The following is a 15,866-nucleotide window of genomic DNA, read 5'->3' as shown; positions in this document are numbered from 1 at the left end:
TAATTTTTATAACAAATTATTTGTCTTTTGACACTTGTTTTAATGCCCAGAATATTCTATCTTGGCAAAAATGTTGCAGGTTCCCTTGTGTTCCCTATAGAACACATTCAAAGACCAGAAGAACACTACTTTTATTGGGTAGAGTGCCTTATAATTGTCAACTAGGTAAATGTGGATGGTAGTGCTCTTCTAATCTTTAAAATTATAACCTATTGTCTGTCAAGAGAGATGTTGAAATCTCTGATAATAATTGTGGATTCTTGGGGCACCTGGGTGACTCAAGTCGGTTGAGCATCCAACTTCATCCCAGGTCATGATCTCGCAGTTTGTGAGTTTGAGCCCCGTGTCAGACTCTGTGCTGACAGCTCAGACCCTGGAGCCTGCTTCGGATTCTGTGTCTCCCTCTCTCTATCCCTCCCCTGCTCACGCTCTGTCTCTCTCACTCTCTCAAAAATAAATAAACATTAAAAATTTTTAAAAATAATTGTGGATTCTCTAGAATCTAGCACCTAGATTAACTGACCACCTTCCCTTAATGCAATGAGGGGAATTTTTATGTGGTAGTATTCTTTGTTGTGAAGGTCAATTTATCTAATAATGGAGTTGCTCCAAAAGTTGTGTTTTTTGTTTAATTAATCTTAGCCTGAAATGTCTTTTCCCATCCTTTTATTTTTAACCTCTCTTTGTTTTGTATTTAAAGTATGTTTCTGGGGCACCTTGCTGGCTCTGTCAGAAGAGCGTGCAACTCTTGATCTTGGGGTCATGGGTTCGAGCCCCATGTTGGGTGTAGAGGTTACTTAAATAAACTTTACAAAAAGAGTACGTTTCTTATAAGCAGCCTACAACCTCTGCCTTATAATTGGGGTATTTAGACCATTTGCATTTAGTGTCATTATTGACATGATCATCTTGCTATTTGTTTTCTATTGGTCTCATCTCTTCTCTGTTCCCCTCATCCTGCCTTCTTTGGATTGATTTTTTTTTAATTTTTTTAAATCTTTATTTATTTTTGAGAGAGCGACAGTATGTGAGCAGGGAAGGAGCAGAGAGAGAGGGAGACACAGAATCCGAAGCAGGCTCCAGGCTCCGAGCTGTCAGCACAGAGCCTGACGTGGGGCTCGAACTCACAAACTGTGAAATCATGACCTGAGCGGAAGTTGGACGCTTAACCAACTGAGCCACCCAGGTGCCCCTGGATTGATTTTTTTATGATTCCCTTGTATCTTTGTTTTATTCATTATAATTCTTTGTTTTATTTTTTGTTCTATCTTTTGGTCACTGCTTTAGAGTTTCTAGAACACATCTTCAACTTTTTATTACATTGTACCACTTCATGTAAATAGGGTAAGAATCTTCCAGGTGTATACTTCTATTTTTCCTCTTCCTGCTTTAGTAAACTGTGGGCCATATTGCCTCTACATATGTTATAATCCCAAAATACATTGTTACTATTTTTTCTGTGGTCAATTATGTTTTGAAGAGATTTAAAAGTGATGGGTAAAGTATTTTATATGTATCCACATAATTATTATTTCTAGTGGTAAATTTTATTTATAGTTTATCAAATTTGAAAAAATTTTGGCCATTATTTCTTTAAATATGTGTTCTGTCTCCTCATTTTCCTCTCCTTTGTAGATTCCAATTTACACATATGATTGGCCTCTTGAATTTTCTTAATCTCACTGAAGTTCTGTTCTAGTTTTTCTTTTTTTCTTTTTCTTCTCTAGGTTTTATTTTGGACACTTTCTACTAGTATGTCTTCCAATTCACCAATATTTTCTTCTGCAGTGTCGTATCTGCCATTAATTCCAGTCAGTGTATTTTTCATCTCAGACATTTTCTTTTTCATCCCTAATCTAGGCCTCACAACTGAGGCAATACTTTTTTTCTTTTTAACAACCATTTATTTTTAAGTAATTTCCACACCCAACATGGGGCTTGAACTCAGAACCCTGAGATCAAGAGTTGCATGCTCTACCAACTGAGCTAGCCAGGCGCCCCGAGGCAATACTTCTCTGAGAGCTCTATTTGATGCCCAGTATATAGTCAGTTTTGTCTCCTCTGATTGGAAATGCATATTACTCTGGCCTGGAGATCAGTACTGGAGATTGTACTGTTAGCTCATTTCTATTGGTTTTTCTCCCAGCCTTGAGTAGTTTTCTCACATTCACGTGTTTAGCAGTATCCAGCTAAAAACTTGGGGGGATTCAAGAGCTTTTTCTTTTCAGTTTATCTTATTTATTTTGAGAGAGACGGAGTGCATGCACAGGAGGGGCAGAAAGAGAGAATCTCAAGCAGGCTCCACACTGTCAGCACAGAGCCCGATGTGGGGCTTGAACTCAGGAACCATGAGATCATGACCTAAGCTGAAATCAAGACTCAGACACTTAACTGAGTGAGCCACCCAGCTGCCCCAAGACCTTTTCTTTATATTCAGCTCTCTATTCTCCATGCAGTTCTCTCCCGCAAATTCTAGCCAACTTGACCTCTCTGAATTCTCAACTTCGTACCCTCAACTCAGAAAGAATGACGCAATCTGTCTTGGCCCCCTTCCTGTACTGTGACTTGCGAACAGTCTCCTACCAATACACTGGATCAACTGAGGGGCTCATCTGGGTTTGTTTTTTTTTTTTTTTCCCTTGTCTGAGGAATCAATCTCCTGTGCTGTCTGCCGGCCATTGTCTGAAAGCCCTTGCTTTCACGTTTTGTCTGGGATTTGGGGGTTGTTTAAAGTGAGACTGTAAATGGGAATGCAAACTGTTGCAGCCACTCTGGAAAAGAGTATGGAGGTTCCTCAAAAAACTAAAAATAGAACTACCTTACGACCCAGCAATTGCACTACTAGGTATTTATCCAAGGGATATATGTGTGCTGTTTCGAAGGGACACATGCACCCCAATGTTTATAGCAGCACTATCGACAATAGCCAAAGTATGGAAAGAGCCCAAATGCCCATCAATGGATGAATGGATAAAGAAGATGTGGTCTATATATACAATGGAGTATTACTCGGCAATCAAAAAGAATGAAATCTTGCCATTTGCAACTATGTGGATGGAACTAGAAGGTATTAATGCTAAGTGAAATTAGTCAGAGAAAGACAACTATCATATGACTTCACTCCTATGAGGACTTTAAGAGACAAAATAGATGAACATAAGGGAAGGGAAACAAAATAATATAAAAACAGGAAAGGAGACAAAGCATAAGAGACTCATAAATATGGATGACAAACAGAGGCTTACTGGAGGGGGTATGGGAGGGGGCATGAGCTAAATGGGTAAGGGTCATTAAGGAATCTACTCCTGAAATCATTGTTACACTATACGCTAATTTGTATGTTAATTTAAAAAATAAAATTTAAAACAAAAGTGAGACTATAAATCAGTCATGAGGGTGGAGCCCTCATGGATGGGATTAACACCCTTGTACAAAAGGCCCCAGATCACCCCCTTGCCCCTTCCACCATGTGAGGACACAGTAAAAATAGGGGTATCTATGAGTCAGGAAGCAGGCTGTCTCCAGGAATGAAATCGACTTGATCTTGAATTTCCCCAGCCTCCACACAGTGAGAAAGTAAATATATTTTATGAACCACCAGAACCATCAGTCTATGGTATTCTGCCATAGCAGTCCCAAAGGACTAAGACGGGGGCATTTCTCAGAGAGCCTGAGATAAGCAAACCAGGGCAAAACAGGATACTTTGCTCCATAATGCTAAATGCCAGGAAAGCATTAATTGTGGTGAGTTTTTTTTTTTTTTATGAGTACATTCATTTTAATTTTTTTTTATAGTCTATTTTTGAGAGAGAGACAGAGTACGTGTGAGGGAGGGGCAGAGAGAGAAGGAGACAGAGTCCAAAGCAGGCTCCAGGCTCTGAGCTGTCAGCACAGAGCCCAATGCAGGGCTTGAACCCATGAACTGTAAGATCACGACCTGAGCCAAAGTCAGACGCTTAACTGACTGAGCCACCCAGGTGCCCCTGACTGTGGTGAGATTTAAAGGGCAAGTACTGAGTCTCAGAGGCAGAGGATGCCATGGCCAAGCCAGGAAATAGACTATAAACCAGGAACAGATGATGATAAGTACAGAGCCTTCAGCTCTATAAATGCACAGCACCAGGAATCTTATATACATACTTAATTTTTAAAAATCAATTGGGGCGCCTGGGTGGCGCAGTCGGTTAAGCGTCTGACTTCAGCCAGGTCACGATCTCACGGTCCGTGAGTTCGAGCCCTGCGTCAGGCTCTGGGCTGATGGCTCAGAGCCTGGAGCCTGTTTCCGATTCTGTGTCTCCCTCTCTCTCTGCCCCTCCCCCGTTCATGCTCTGTCTCTCTCTGTCCCAAAAATAAATAAACGTTGAAAAAAAAATTTTTTTGAAAAAAAAAATTGAAAAAAAAAATCAATAGTATTTCTACTTACAATGGCCCTGCCTCCATGGAGACGTTGACATGTGCTTTGATTTTCAAATCTTTCTGAATTTTCGGGTCGCAGGCTTGCCTGAAATTACCCAGGTAGATTCTACCTGGAATTATTTCAACAGGGTAGGGCTGAAATGCATCCAGTTCCTGAAAGGAAGGAGAAAGTACTATATAGAATATGTATGGCATATAATAATATAATAGTATTTTCTTTCCCTAGGGAAGAAATTTTTTTTTATTTTGTTTTTTTTTGTTTTTTTTTTGTTTTTGTTTTTTTGTCTCTCAAAATGTGGCTTAGCAAACCAACTTAAAAAGATAATCCAGAGGGACGTCTGGGTGGCTCAGTCAGTTAGGTGTCCAACTCTAGATTTCAGCTTGGGTCATGATCTCATGGTTTGTGGGTTTGAGCCCCACACTGGGCTCTGTGCTGGCAGCGTGGAGCCTGCTTGGGATTCTCTCTCTCTCTCTCTCTCTCTCTCTCTCTCTCTCTCTCTCTCCCTCCCCCCCTCTCTCTCCCTCTCTCTCTCTCTGCCCCTCCCCAGCTTGCTCACTATCTCTCTCTCTCAAAGTAAATAAACTTAAAAAAGGGACACCTGGGTGGCTCAGTCGGTTAAGTGGCCGACTTCAGCTCAGGTCATGATCTCGCTGTCCGTGAGTTCGAGCTCTGCGTCGGGCTCTGTGCTGACAGCTCAGAGCCTGGAGCCTGTTTCGGATTCTGTGTCTCCCTCTCTCTGACCCTCCCCCATTCATGCTCTGTCTCTGTCTCAAAAATAAATAAACGTTAAAAAAAATTAAATAAACTTAAAAAAAAAAAGATAATCCAGAACAGTGAATGAGATGGACATGTGGGCATTCAGAGAGACTGACAAGTAAGAACTTGAATAAGAAGTTAGAAGGCTGGTAGTAAGAGACAGGCGGAGCCACTGAATCATTGTACAGCACATTGCATCTGAACACCAACATCCCACTTACCCCCACGGCACCTGTGTGCACTTTTCTGGGTGCATGAAAATTGGTGTCTAATCCCCCTTGACGCAGAACTGTGTAAATCCAGGGTGTGCCCAGTAGGATAGGGAGAGGGGGACAGCCCTATATTATGATATATCATAATTATATAATTACTGAAAGGATAGCCTTTTAATTATATAACTGTATATTATAATTATATCCTATTATTTTTGGAGGCCACCAAACTTTTAATACCTTCTTTAAAAAAAGAATGAAACTACCCACATAGAGCCTATTTGTCATCAGGAAATAAATTCTGAGGAGTTCTGATGTAGACAGGTAGGAAGAACAGGACACCACTTAAATGGAGACTCACTGCATTCCAGGTCCAAAGTTATGATATGAAAAATTGGGGTTTCTTTGAAAAACAAAGATCCTACATTTCCCAAAGCACATTCTAGGAAACAGTGGTCCCTTCGCAATGCACTATGAAAAAAGCTTCAGAGAATCAAGTACATATGGGAAGCTGTACCTGACATCCCCATCTCAGAAATTGACAATGTACAGGGGTGCCTAGGTGGCTTAGTCGGTTAAGCATCCAACTTTGGCCAGGTCATGATCTCATGGTTTACGAGTTCGAGCCTCTTGTCGGGCTCTGTGCTGACAGCTCGAAGCCTGGAGCCTGCTTCAAATTCTGTCTCCCTCTCTCTCTGCCCCTCCCCCTACCTCTCTCTTTCTCTCTCTCTCCCCCTCTCCCTCTCTCTCTCAAAAAATGAATAAATGCTAAAAAAAAAAAAAAAAAAAGAGAGAGAGGGGTGCCTGGGTGGCTCAGTCGGTTAAGTGTCCGACTTTGACTCAGGTCATGATCTCACGGTTTGTGAGTGTGAGCCCCGTGTCAGGTCTGTGCTGACAGCTCAGAGCCTGGAGCCTGCTTCATAGTCTGTGTCTCCTCCTCTCTCTGCCCCTCCCATGCTCATGCTCATGCTCTGTCTCTCAATAATAAATAAATGTTAAAGATAAAAATTAAAAAAAAAAGAAATCGACAGTGTACATTACCAAGTAAAGGTTCAAGAAAGTCCTGTGATTAAAAAAAAAAAAAAATCCGCTCATTACAGTCACTATAGAAAACAGTATGGAGTTTTTTTAAAAACTTAAAAATAGAACTACCATATGATCCAGCCATCCCACTTCTTGGTATATACCCAAAAGAAATGAAATCACTATTTTGAGAAAGGAATATCTCCCATGTTCCTTGCAACATTACCCATAGTAGCCAAGACACAGAAACAACCTACGTGTCCATCGACAGATGAATGGGTAAAGAAACGTGGTATGTATACAGAACGGAGTATTACTCAGTTACGAGAAAGAAGGACATCTTGCCATTTGTGACAACATGGGTGGACCCTGAGGGCATTATGCTAAGTGAAACACAGGAATACCTCCTTTTATTATGCTTCACTTTATTTTACTTCAAAGATACTGCCTTTTTCTTTTTCTTTTTTTTTTTTTTTTTTTTTTTTTACAAACAACATTTGTGGCAACGCTGCATCGGGCAAGTCTATCAGTGGCATTTTTCCAACAGCATCTGATCACTTCTCTCTATCACATTTTGGTAACTCTCACAAAATTTCTAACCTTTTCATTATTATTCTATGTATTATGGTGATCTCTGATCAGTGATTATGACTCACTGAAAGCTCAGATGATGGCTAGCATTGCTAAGTAATAAAGTACTTCAAAAAAATTTTTTTGATGTTTATTTTTGAGAGAAAGAAAGAGCACACAAGTGGGGGAGGGGCAGAGAGCTAGGGGTACAGAGGATCCAAGGCAGGCTCTGTGCTGAGAGCAGACAGCCTGATTCAGGGCTTGAACCCATGAACCATGAATGACCTAAGCCAAAGTCAGATGGTCAACCAACTGAGCCACCCAGGCTCCCCAGTAATAAAGTATTTTTAATTAAGGTACGTTCATTGGTTTTTTTTTTTTTTTTAGATGTAATGCTATAGTGCACTTAATAGACTACAGTATCGTCTAAACAGAACTTTTATATACACCAAAAAAAAGTCATCTGATTGGCTTTACTGCACTATTTGCTTTATTGTAGTGGTCTGGAACCAACCCACAGTATTTCCAAGATATGCATGTAAGTCAGATACAGAAAGACCAATACTGCCTGATCTCACTTATATGAGGAATTTAAAATGGCCAAATTCATAGAAACAGAGAGTGGAATGGTGGTTGCAGGGGGCTGGGGGGTAGGGAAATGGGAGATGTTGGTCAAAAGGGTACAAACTTCCAGATATAAGAGGCACAAATTCTGGGGATCTAATGTACAACATGGGAACTTTAGTTAACAATACTGTAATACAGGGGCACCTGGGTGGCTCAGTCGGTTAAGTGTCCCACTTTGGCTCAGATCATGATCTCATGGTTTGTCGGTTCAAGTCCCGCACCGGGCTCTGTGCTAACTTCTTAGAGCCTGGAGCCTGCTTAGGATTCTGTGTCTCCCTCCCTCTCTCTCTCTGTCTCTCCCCTACTTGTGCTCTGTCTCTCTCTCAAAAATAAATAAACATTAAAAAATAATTTAAAAAAAACCAATACTATATCGTACTTGAAAGTTGCTGGGAGAGTAGATCTTAAGTGTTCTCACCACCACACCAAAAAATGGTAATTACTTTTGAGGTAATGATTAACCCCACTTGGTGACCACTTCACAATATACACGTGTGTCGAATTAACACCCTGTACCCTTTAAACTTGACACAGGCTCTGTGTCCATTATATCGCAATAAAACTGACTAAAAAAAAATTACAAAATCTGTTTCAAGGAAAGAGGACGAGAGTGTTAGAAAGTGGTTAGAAAAAAAATTGTCATCAAATGCTAATTTATAAACTAGTTGGAAAACAGCCAATAAAGCATGCCAGTCTAAGACTACTCTAAAAATGTGCCTCTAGGGAACTGTTGAAAATCTTCCCAGTGGTTCCCTGGGCTGAGTTTTTGTAGCTCAGATGCTTGTAATAATACAGTAGCTACATATTTATTGTTGGTATGGGTTGAAAATCTACTTGTGATATTTAGTAAAATAAAACCCAGGCATAATGTCAAGAAAACAAACAAACAAAACCCACTAACATTGTATACACTATAGTTTCCAATATGATCTGTTTAGAGGTCCCTTTTTTCCATGAGTATTTCACGGGAAATGCTGCTCTATGTAATTTCAAAGGTCAAACCTAGCTCTAAAATGCCTCTGGCCCCAAGATGGACTCAGAAATAACATCTGGGGCGCCTGGGTGGCTCAGTCAGTTAAGGGTCTTGATTTTGGCTCAGGTCTTAATCTCATGGTTCATTGAGATCGAGCCCCATGTTGAGCTCTGACCTGATAGCATGGAGCCTGCTTGAGATTCTCTCTCCCTCTCTCTCTGGCCCTCCCCCATTTGCAGGCATGCTCACTCTCTCTCTCAAAATAAATAAACAAACGTTTTTTAAAAAGAGAAAGAAATAACATTAAGTGATGAGGGACCATAAGGCAAGCCACCGACCAAGCACCAAGCACGAGCTAGCACAACCTCCCCACCCTCCAGGTGGGATATGTGTGACATTCCTGAGGCACTCCCGGCTGCCCAAGGACAAAGGAAAGGACAGGAAACAAATGGTTAAACTGATAGCATCTCCATCAGTTTACAAATATCTCATGAATCGCCTAATCCCCAAGAACTCCCTACTATCTTAATGATAATGCTTTCCTAGAGGGAAAAACAACCTTAGCTGGACAATAGCTAGGGCTCCAGTAATCTGTAAATCCTCTTTGGCATATGGAAATCCCTTTAAGAAACTTCCTCTGGACTTTACCTCCCCCACCTCCACAGGATACAGGCAGTCACTCTGCACAGCCCCAGTGCAGCTCTTCCTGCCCACGGGTTCTGTCCCTGTGCTTTCATAAAATCACCTTTTTGCACCAAAGACGCCTTCAAGAATTCTTTCTTGGCCGTCAGCTCCAAACCCCACCATCACCCAACAAGTTCATCATTAAGTCCCGCAGGCTACTTGGCTGTTCACTTCAGAGGCTTCAGAGCCTTCTGGCCTCAGCACATGGGCTCTCCCAGTGAGCCCACTGCAAACCCACATTCTTCCCAAGTTGTCAGCCTCAAAAAACCTTTCTCCAAGAGCAGACACCAAGCCGAGACAATTCTCAAGCATGTGAAAGGGACGAGTGACCCTTCCACCTGCAGGCAGGCCTGCTACTGACCCAAGGCTTCCCCAGAGCCCGGGCTGACACAACCCAGGATGCTCAGCTTGCTGGAGCCAAAGGAAACCCTCCTAGTTTCATCTGGAAAATCTCACTGAACACCCGACACAGATCTGTCTGCTATTCCCGCTGCTTTCAAACCAGCTTCCTTTCCTGTGGCCGTGTGGCAGGGAGAAAACACGCTGTGCTGTAAAGGGCAAGGGCATGTTAATTCTAGATGACATGGTTTTGATACCTATGTCGACAAGGATGTCCAAATGAAGCCCACTGCCCTTGCCCCACACTGCTGCCTCCTCCCGTGTCCCCCCAACCTGTCACCCACACCGGGAACCAGGGCACTATTCCAGGCTCCTCCCTCCCCCACCATGTCCTGCCCCCGCCCCCTCCCTCCCCAAGTCTAATCAGTGCCACTGCCTAAGTGCTTCTTTTTTTTTTTTTTTTTTTAATTTTTTTTTTCAACGTTTATTTATTTTTGGGACAGAGAGAGACAGAGCATGAACGGGCGAGGGGCGGAGAGAGAGGGAGACACAGAATCAGAAACAGGCTCCAGGCTCTGAGCCATCTGCCCAGAGCCCGACGCGGGGCTCGAACTCACGGACCGCGAGATCGTGACCTGGCTGAAGTCAGACGCTTAACCGACTGCGCCACCCAGGCGCCCCTGCCTAAGTGCTTCTTAAAGCTGCCCTCTCCTCGCCATTCCCAGACCCACCTGCCCCCCACGGGTCTGCTTTCTGCACCGCAATCACCATCTTTCTGAAGCGCAATCTGACGGCACCAGCCACCCCGGGCTCACCACCATCTCTCTCTAGTGTGGTCTTCACATTTTAGTCCCAGAAGCTTTTGCTCTGAGCGAAACTTTATTTAAGGGAGGCCACATGTAAAATAGAGGAAGTTGCCAGTGGCTGCGTCTGAAGCGGGGTTCAGTGCCCTCATCACCCCTCCTGGGAGTTCCTTGGGGAGCAGCAGGGACACCCCTGCTTTATAGCACATCAAAGCACATAGCAGGAGGCGAGTGGGGCTTTCATCCTTGCCCAGGAATTACTAATGAAGGTCCCAAACAGAGACAAATACTAGATGCCTACATTCTATAGAGGGCCACAGATCCCGGGGCAGAACTCACCCCTGCAGGCACTGCTAGCTACCACCACCAGCCACCCCTTTTCCCAATCTATGCTAAGACTGGGGCCAAGGGCAAGTCACAGGTGTATACACATGTCAACGCTGACCCAAATGTACATTTAAATATGTGCAGTTCATCCTATGTCCGTTATACTTTACTAAAGCTTTTTTTTTAAAAAAAAAGGGCAGGGGGTGAGTTATCAGCAGTGTGATGTTTGCAGAGAAATGCTTATTTCACACACTAAAAGGCCAGTAACAGGGGGCTCCTCTCGGAGCAAGGAGTGTCTGGCAGGATGGGGAGACTGGCTATACACCTGGTGAGCTGAAAATCAAACCATGGTTACGTCAGACGAAGGAGGGCAGGTAGACATGAATAGCCTGGATATGGGAACACGTACAACCTCAGACAGGAGTCTCTGCCTTTGTGCCCAGGCTGGCTGGGGCAGCTGAGTCAAGATAAGGAGCAGCTGCAGCAAGGTCGGCCTGGGTCTCTTTCCTTACCATCACTCCCTTGTGGCTCCTTCAGGGATTCAGGTGAAGGAGTGTGGACATGGTCAGGGGTCACAGACTGCCAGAGGAAAACAAGGAATTGGGGGTGCTTCTGGCAGGAGGTCTCAGCGGGGTTTCTCTGAAAGATCCTTAGTAATAAATGGGCCCCCTGAACCAGGTCCAGGAAAACCAGCAGCTAAGGCCACCGGCAACAGACAGAACAAGGCTGGGCCAGAGTGAGGAGGCATTTCCCCACCACTGAGGGCAGCCAGTCCAACAAGACGGGTCCCACTCTGGACCCCCAGCACCACAGTCACAGGCCCAGGAGCCGGGAAGAGAACAGAGGTCCCTATAGCTAACCCACCCCCTTGCGACTCCCACCCCCACAAACCGAAGACTGTCTTCCAGCTCTGTGGGATGGAAGAACTGAGATTTGATCCAGATCTGAGAATGGAATGGTACACGAGCCTAGCTTGCACTGGACTGAATCTTTTTACTCTCCTTCAAAAAAATTATTTCACGAGCGCCTGGGTGGCTCAGTCAGTTGAGCAGCTGACTTCAGCTCAGGTCATGATCTCCCAGCTCGAAGGCTTGTGAGTTCGAGACCCACGTCGGCTCTGTGCTGACAGCTCAGAGCCTGGAGCCTGCTTCCGATTCTGTGTGTCCCTCTCTGTCTCTGCCCTCCTCAACGACTGCTCACGTTCTGTCTCTCTCTGTCTCAAAAAATAAAATAAAACATTAAAAAAAAATTTTTTTTTAATTATTTCAGGGGTCCTTAGGTGGCTCAGTCGGTTGAGTGTCCGACTCTTGATTTCGGCTCAAGTCATGATCTCATGGTTCGTGGGTTCCAGCCCTGCGTCAGGCTCTGTGCTAACAGCTCAGAGCCTGGAGCCTGCTTCGGATTCTGTGTCTCCCTGTCTCTCTGCCCCTCCCCCACGGTCTCTCTTTCTCTCAAAAATAGACATTAAACTTTTAAAAATTATTTCAAAAATATACAAGAGCAGAGACGCACATCATAAACCCCTGTGAAGATCACTCATTTGCAAACGTGACCAACTAGTGGCCAATTTTGTTTTCTCTATTCCCTCACCAACTTCCCAACCCACCCTGGATTATTCTGAAGGAAGTTCCAGACGTTATATTGTTTTACCCATAAATATTTCACCATGTATCTCTAAAAAAATCCAGTTTATATGCACACTTCCCCAATCATTTTAGGATTAGATTGGAAGTGGCCAGAATTTATGAATCAGCCTAAGACACTAAGGGCAAAAAGCTAAAGGCAATTATCGGAAAGAAGGAAACCCCCCCGGGAATGTTTACATTCCACTGTCTTCAGACCCTCCAATAAGCTTGACACTGCCTTCCAGGGACCAGCCCCCCCCCCCCCGCCCCCGGCCTGCAGGTCAAGGCCACCCCTGCATCCACTTCTCCTGCTCACCAGCTCCTCCTCCTTCCGGTTTGGCTCTAGGAGGTGCCTCTGGAGGTTCCAGATACCTAGGGTGCCCCTGGTCTCCCCTGCTAGCCAAGAACTCCTCATAGGTAGGGATGCTAGCTCACCCTTTCTTGGGTCCTCTGGACCAGTCAGGGCTTGTGGGTCCAGACAGCTGCCAATGGAGAGGCAGCCTCAAATCACGGTGCCCCTGCTGGTCTTTGGTGATGGCCCACCACCTGGAGCCCCCTCCCCTCAGGGATCCCTCCACTCTGGACGGGCCCCACCTCTTAAAACACCACGCTAACTCTGGCTTGAATCTGGCGATGATAAATTCGTCACAGTGGCCTGGACCTCCTGCTGCCCCAAGTTCATTTCCCAAGCACAGGCTCCTACATCCCTTCTACCTTTCCCTGTCACTGGCCTCCTCTTTCCTCTACCCCAGCTCCCTACCCCTCCGTCCCCTGGGAAAACCGGGCTCCCACCTGAGCCTGCCTGTGCTGGATACCCTGCCTTACCTGTGGCATCCAGATGATCTTCTGCGTCCGGAAGAAGTGGTATATGGCCGAGAAGCCCTGATAGCCTCCTCTCAGGATGCAGACAGGGTGGCGGGTGAGGTTGGCCAGGGCTCTGCCACACTCGACGGCAGCTCCAGGCACCAGTCCTAAGAGCGGAGACCAAAGAGGTGAATGTCCCCTGTGTGCGCACCATTCACCCTGAGCTCCAGTAGATGGTCACCTGTCTGGAAAAGCAGCGGTCTAGGAAACTGAACAAATATAAATGCAGAGGAGTGTTAATAACTAAAATTTAAGGGGCCCGCCTGGGTGGCTCAGTCGGTTGGGTGTCCAACTTCGGCTCAGGTCATGATCTTGTGGTTAGTACGTTTGAGCCCTGCGTCGGGATCTGTGTTGACAGCTTGGAGCCTGCTTCGGATTCTGTCTCTCTCTTTCTCTCTGTCCTTGCTCACTCGCTCTCTCACAAAAACAAACGTTAAAAAATATAATTTAAAAAGCCACTTGCTACTAATTAAGTTGATGCTTCTTTTCTGTAAACTCTTAAATTGTATAGATCCCCACGTTATTGCAAGGAAAGATGATTTAACAGAGAAATCTTTCTAATATATACACACAACACATATCGTATACCAGACAACTCACCTAGTTAAAGTGTATAAGGTAATGGTTTTTAGGGTATTCAGAGTTGTGCAACCATCACCCCACAAAAGGCACTCCTGCACCAGTTAGGTTTCGCTCCTTATTTCCCTTCAAACACCCAGCACGAGGCAACCACTGATCCAATTTCTCTCTACAGATTTGCCCATTCTGGACGTTTTGTGTAAAGGGAATCATGCAAATGGTGCTTTGGGTCTGGCTTCTTTCGCCCAGCATAAGATCTTCAAATTTCATCCATGTTGTAGCGTGGGCCAGTACTCTGTTCTTTTTTGGGGCTGAGTACTATTTCATCATGTGACTCTACCGCCTTTTGGTTTATCCATTCATCTGCCAATGCACATAGGGCCATGTCCACATCTTGGCTATTGCGGATGGTGCTGCTGTGAACACTTGCACGCAAGATTCTGTGGGCACGTTTTCACGTACGTACCGAGGAGCAGAACTGAACCATCAGTAACTCTACATTGAACTTAAAAAAAATTTTTTTTAATGTTTATTTTTGAGAGAGAGAGGCAGAGCATGAACTGGAGAGGGCAGAGAGAGAGGGAGACACAGAATCCAAAGCAGGCTCCAGGCTCTGTCTGCACAGAGCCCGATGCGGGGCTCAATGAATCATGAATCATGAATCTCAAACTCATGAATCATGAGATCGTGACCTGAGCCAAAGTCAGACGCTTAACCGACTGAGCCACCCAGACGCCCCTACAATGAACTTTTGGAAGGAAATACCAAACTGTTTCACAGCACCTGCACCACCTTACACTCAGACCAGCGAAGCAGGAGTGCTCCAATTTTTCCACACCCTCACTGATGCTCGTTAGCATCCGTCTTTTGGATCGTGGCCATTCTAGTGGGTGTAAAGTGATAGCTCACTGTGGTTTTGACAATGTGTTCATCTTAAATGCCCTCGCTGATCCACAGAATCACCAGGAGACCATATGCATGCATATAGATATAGATATATAGATATATAGATATAGGTATAGGTATAGGTATAGGTATAGATATATAGATATGGCAGGAAGTTTACATAATTAAGGCTAAGCCAAGATATCCCAAGGCCAGGATCTGAGCCTTAAAGAGAAATACCATACAGCAGACTCTGGAGAGCCAACTAAAGGAGAAAGGGAAGGGCACAGACTCGGGCTTCTATATCGAACCTTTGTCCAAAGAGAGAAAGCCAATTCCAGCAGGGGCTGCTGAGCCCAACAATGGCCTCCAGACCTGTCGGGAGAGACTGTATCTAAAGAACCTGTAGCTGGCAAGACAGGGGCCAAACCCTATCCTAGAAGGCTGGGCTTGGAAACCAGAATGCTGGGTGTCTCAACACCATCTCCCTCTTGAGCGAGAGGCTGAATAATGGCTAAAGGGTCAGAGGGCCTAGGAGAGGGGAGTCCCCAGACACACTGCTGTTGCCTTTAAACCAGACAGCTGCTCCCCCGCCAATGTCACATGACTGGCTGAAGGCCTATCCATTGGGGTGCCATGGGGTCAATGGAAGAAGGCCAGTTTCCAGGAGAATAATTAGAGATTCCAGGGGAGAGCCATGAGAATAGCCAAGGGCCCAGGCTACCCAGCCATGGATACCATGGGGTTAATATTTTTAAAACCTTAAATTCATTTTTAATCCCATTAACCTTCAGTTCTCCACTGACACGAGGCTTCATACATGTTGAACTGGGCACCCACTGCTTCAAAAGGCCGGGACAACTTCCAGGCCAAGGGGCTTTCCATTCAGCAGGGAGCTTTAAGTTCAATTATTTTTGGTCCTCAGCACGAGGACAACTGGCTTGAAAGTCAGGCTGTGTTGAGAGAGGAAGAAAAAAAAAATTCCCAAAGCTTCCCCCCATGGTTGTTGTGAATGCCCCAGCCCAGGGAACTCTACCCACACATATCAAGAGCCCAATTTGGGCAAGGGTGGGGAGTGTCTGTAATCCACATGTTACAAGGAAGGAAGGATGGTTTAACATAAGGGAAATGTCTCTCCTACAAGAAGGGGGCTGCCCTTGGCCTGGTAAAAGGAGTTTAGAG

The 15,866-nt window shown here is 44.8% G+C and overlaps 1 protein-coding gene across 2 annotated transcripts in view; it reads right to left on the bottom strand.

The window, feature by feature from the left end:
* Positions 1-15,866, bottom strand: part of STYXL1 (serine/threonine/tyrosine interacting like 1) — a 73,931-nt gene that overhangs the window by 23,522 nt on the left and 34,543 nt on the right. For both annotated transcript variants that reach the window (XM_047089475.1, XM_047089474.1), the window contains 2 exons: positions 13,182-13,327; positions 4,424-4,569 (listed from right to left, as the gene is read on the bottom strand). In XM_047089475.1, the coding sequence (XP_046945431.1) occupies positions 4,424-4,569; positions 13,182-13,327 (292 nt within the window). The remainder of the gene's footprint in view (positions 1-4,423; positions 4,570-13,181; positions 13,328-15,866) is intronic.

Source organism: Lynx rufus, unplaced genomic scaffold (genome assembly GCF_022079265.1).
Source record: "Lynx rufus isolate CCGP_SWC_20201006 ecotype Redwood Valley unplaced genomic scaffold, mLynRuf1.p SCAF_27, whole genome shotgun sequence".
NCBI lineage: Eukaryota > Metazoa > Chordata > Mammalia > Carnivora > Felidae > Lynx > Lynx rufus.
Note: the sequence above shows the minus strand (reverse complement) of the source record. Positions and strands in the feature narration are given on the sequence as shown.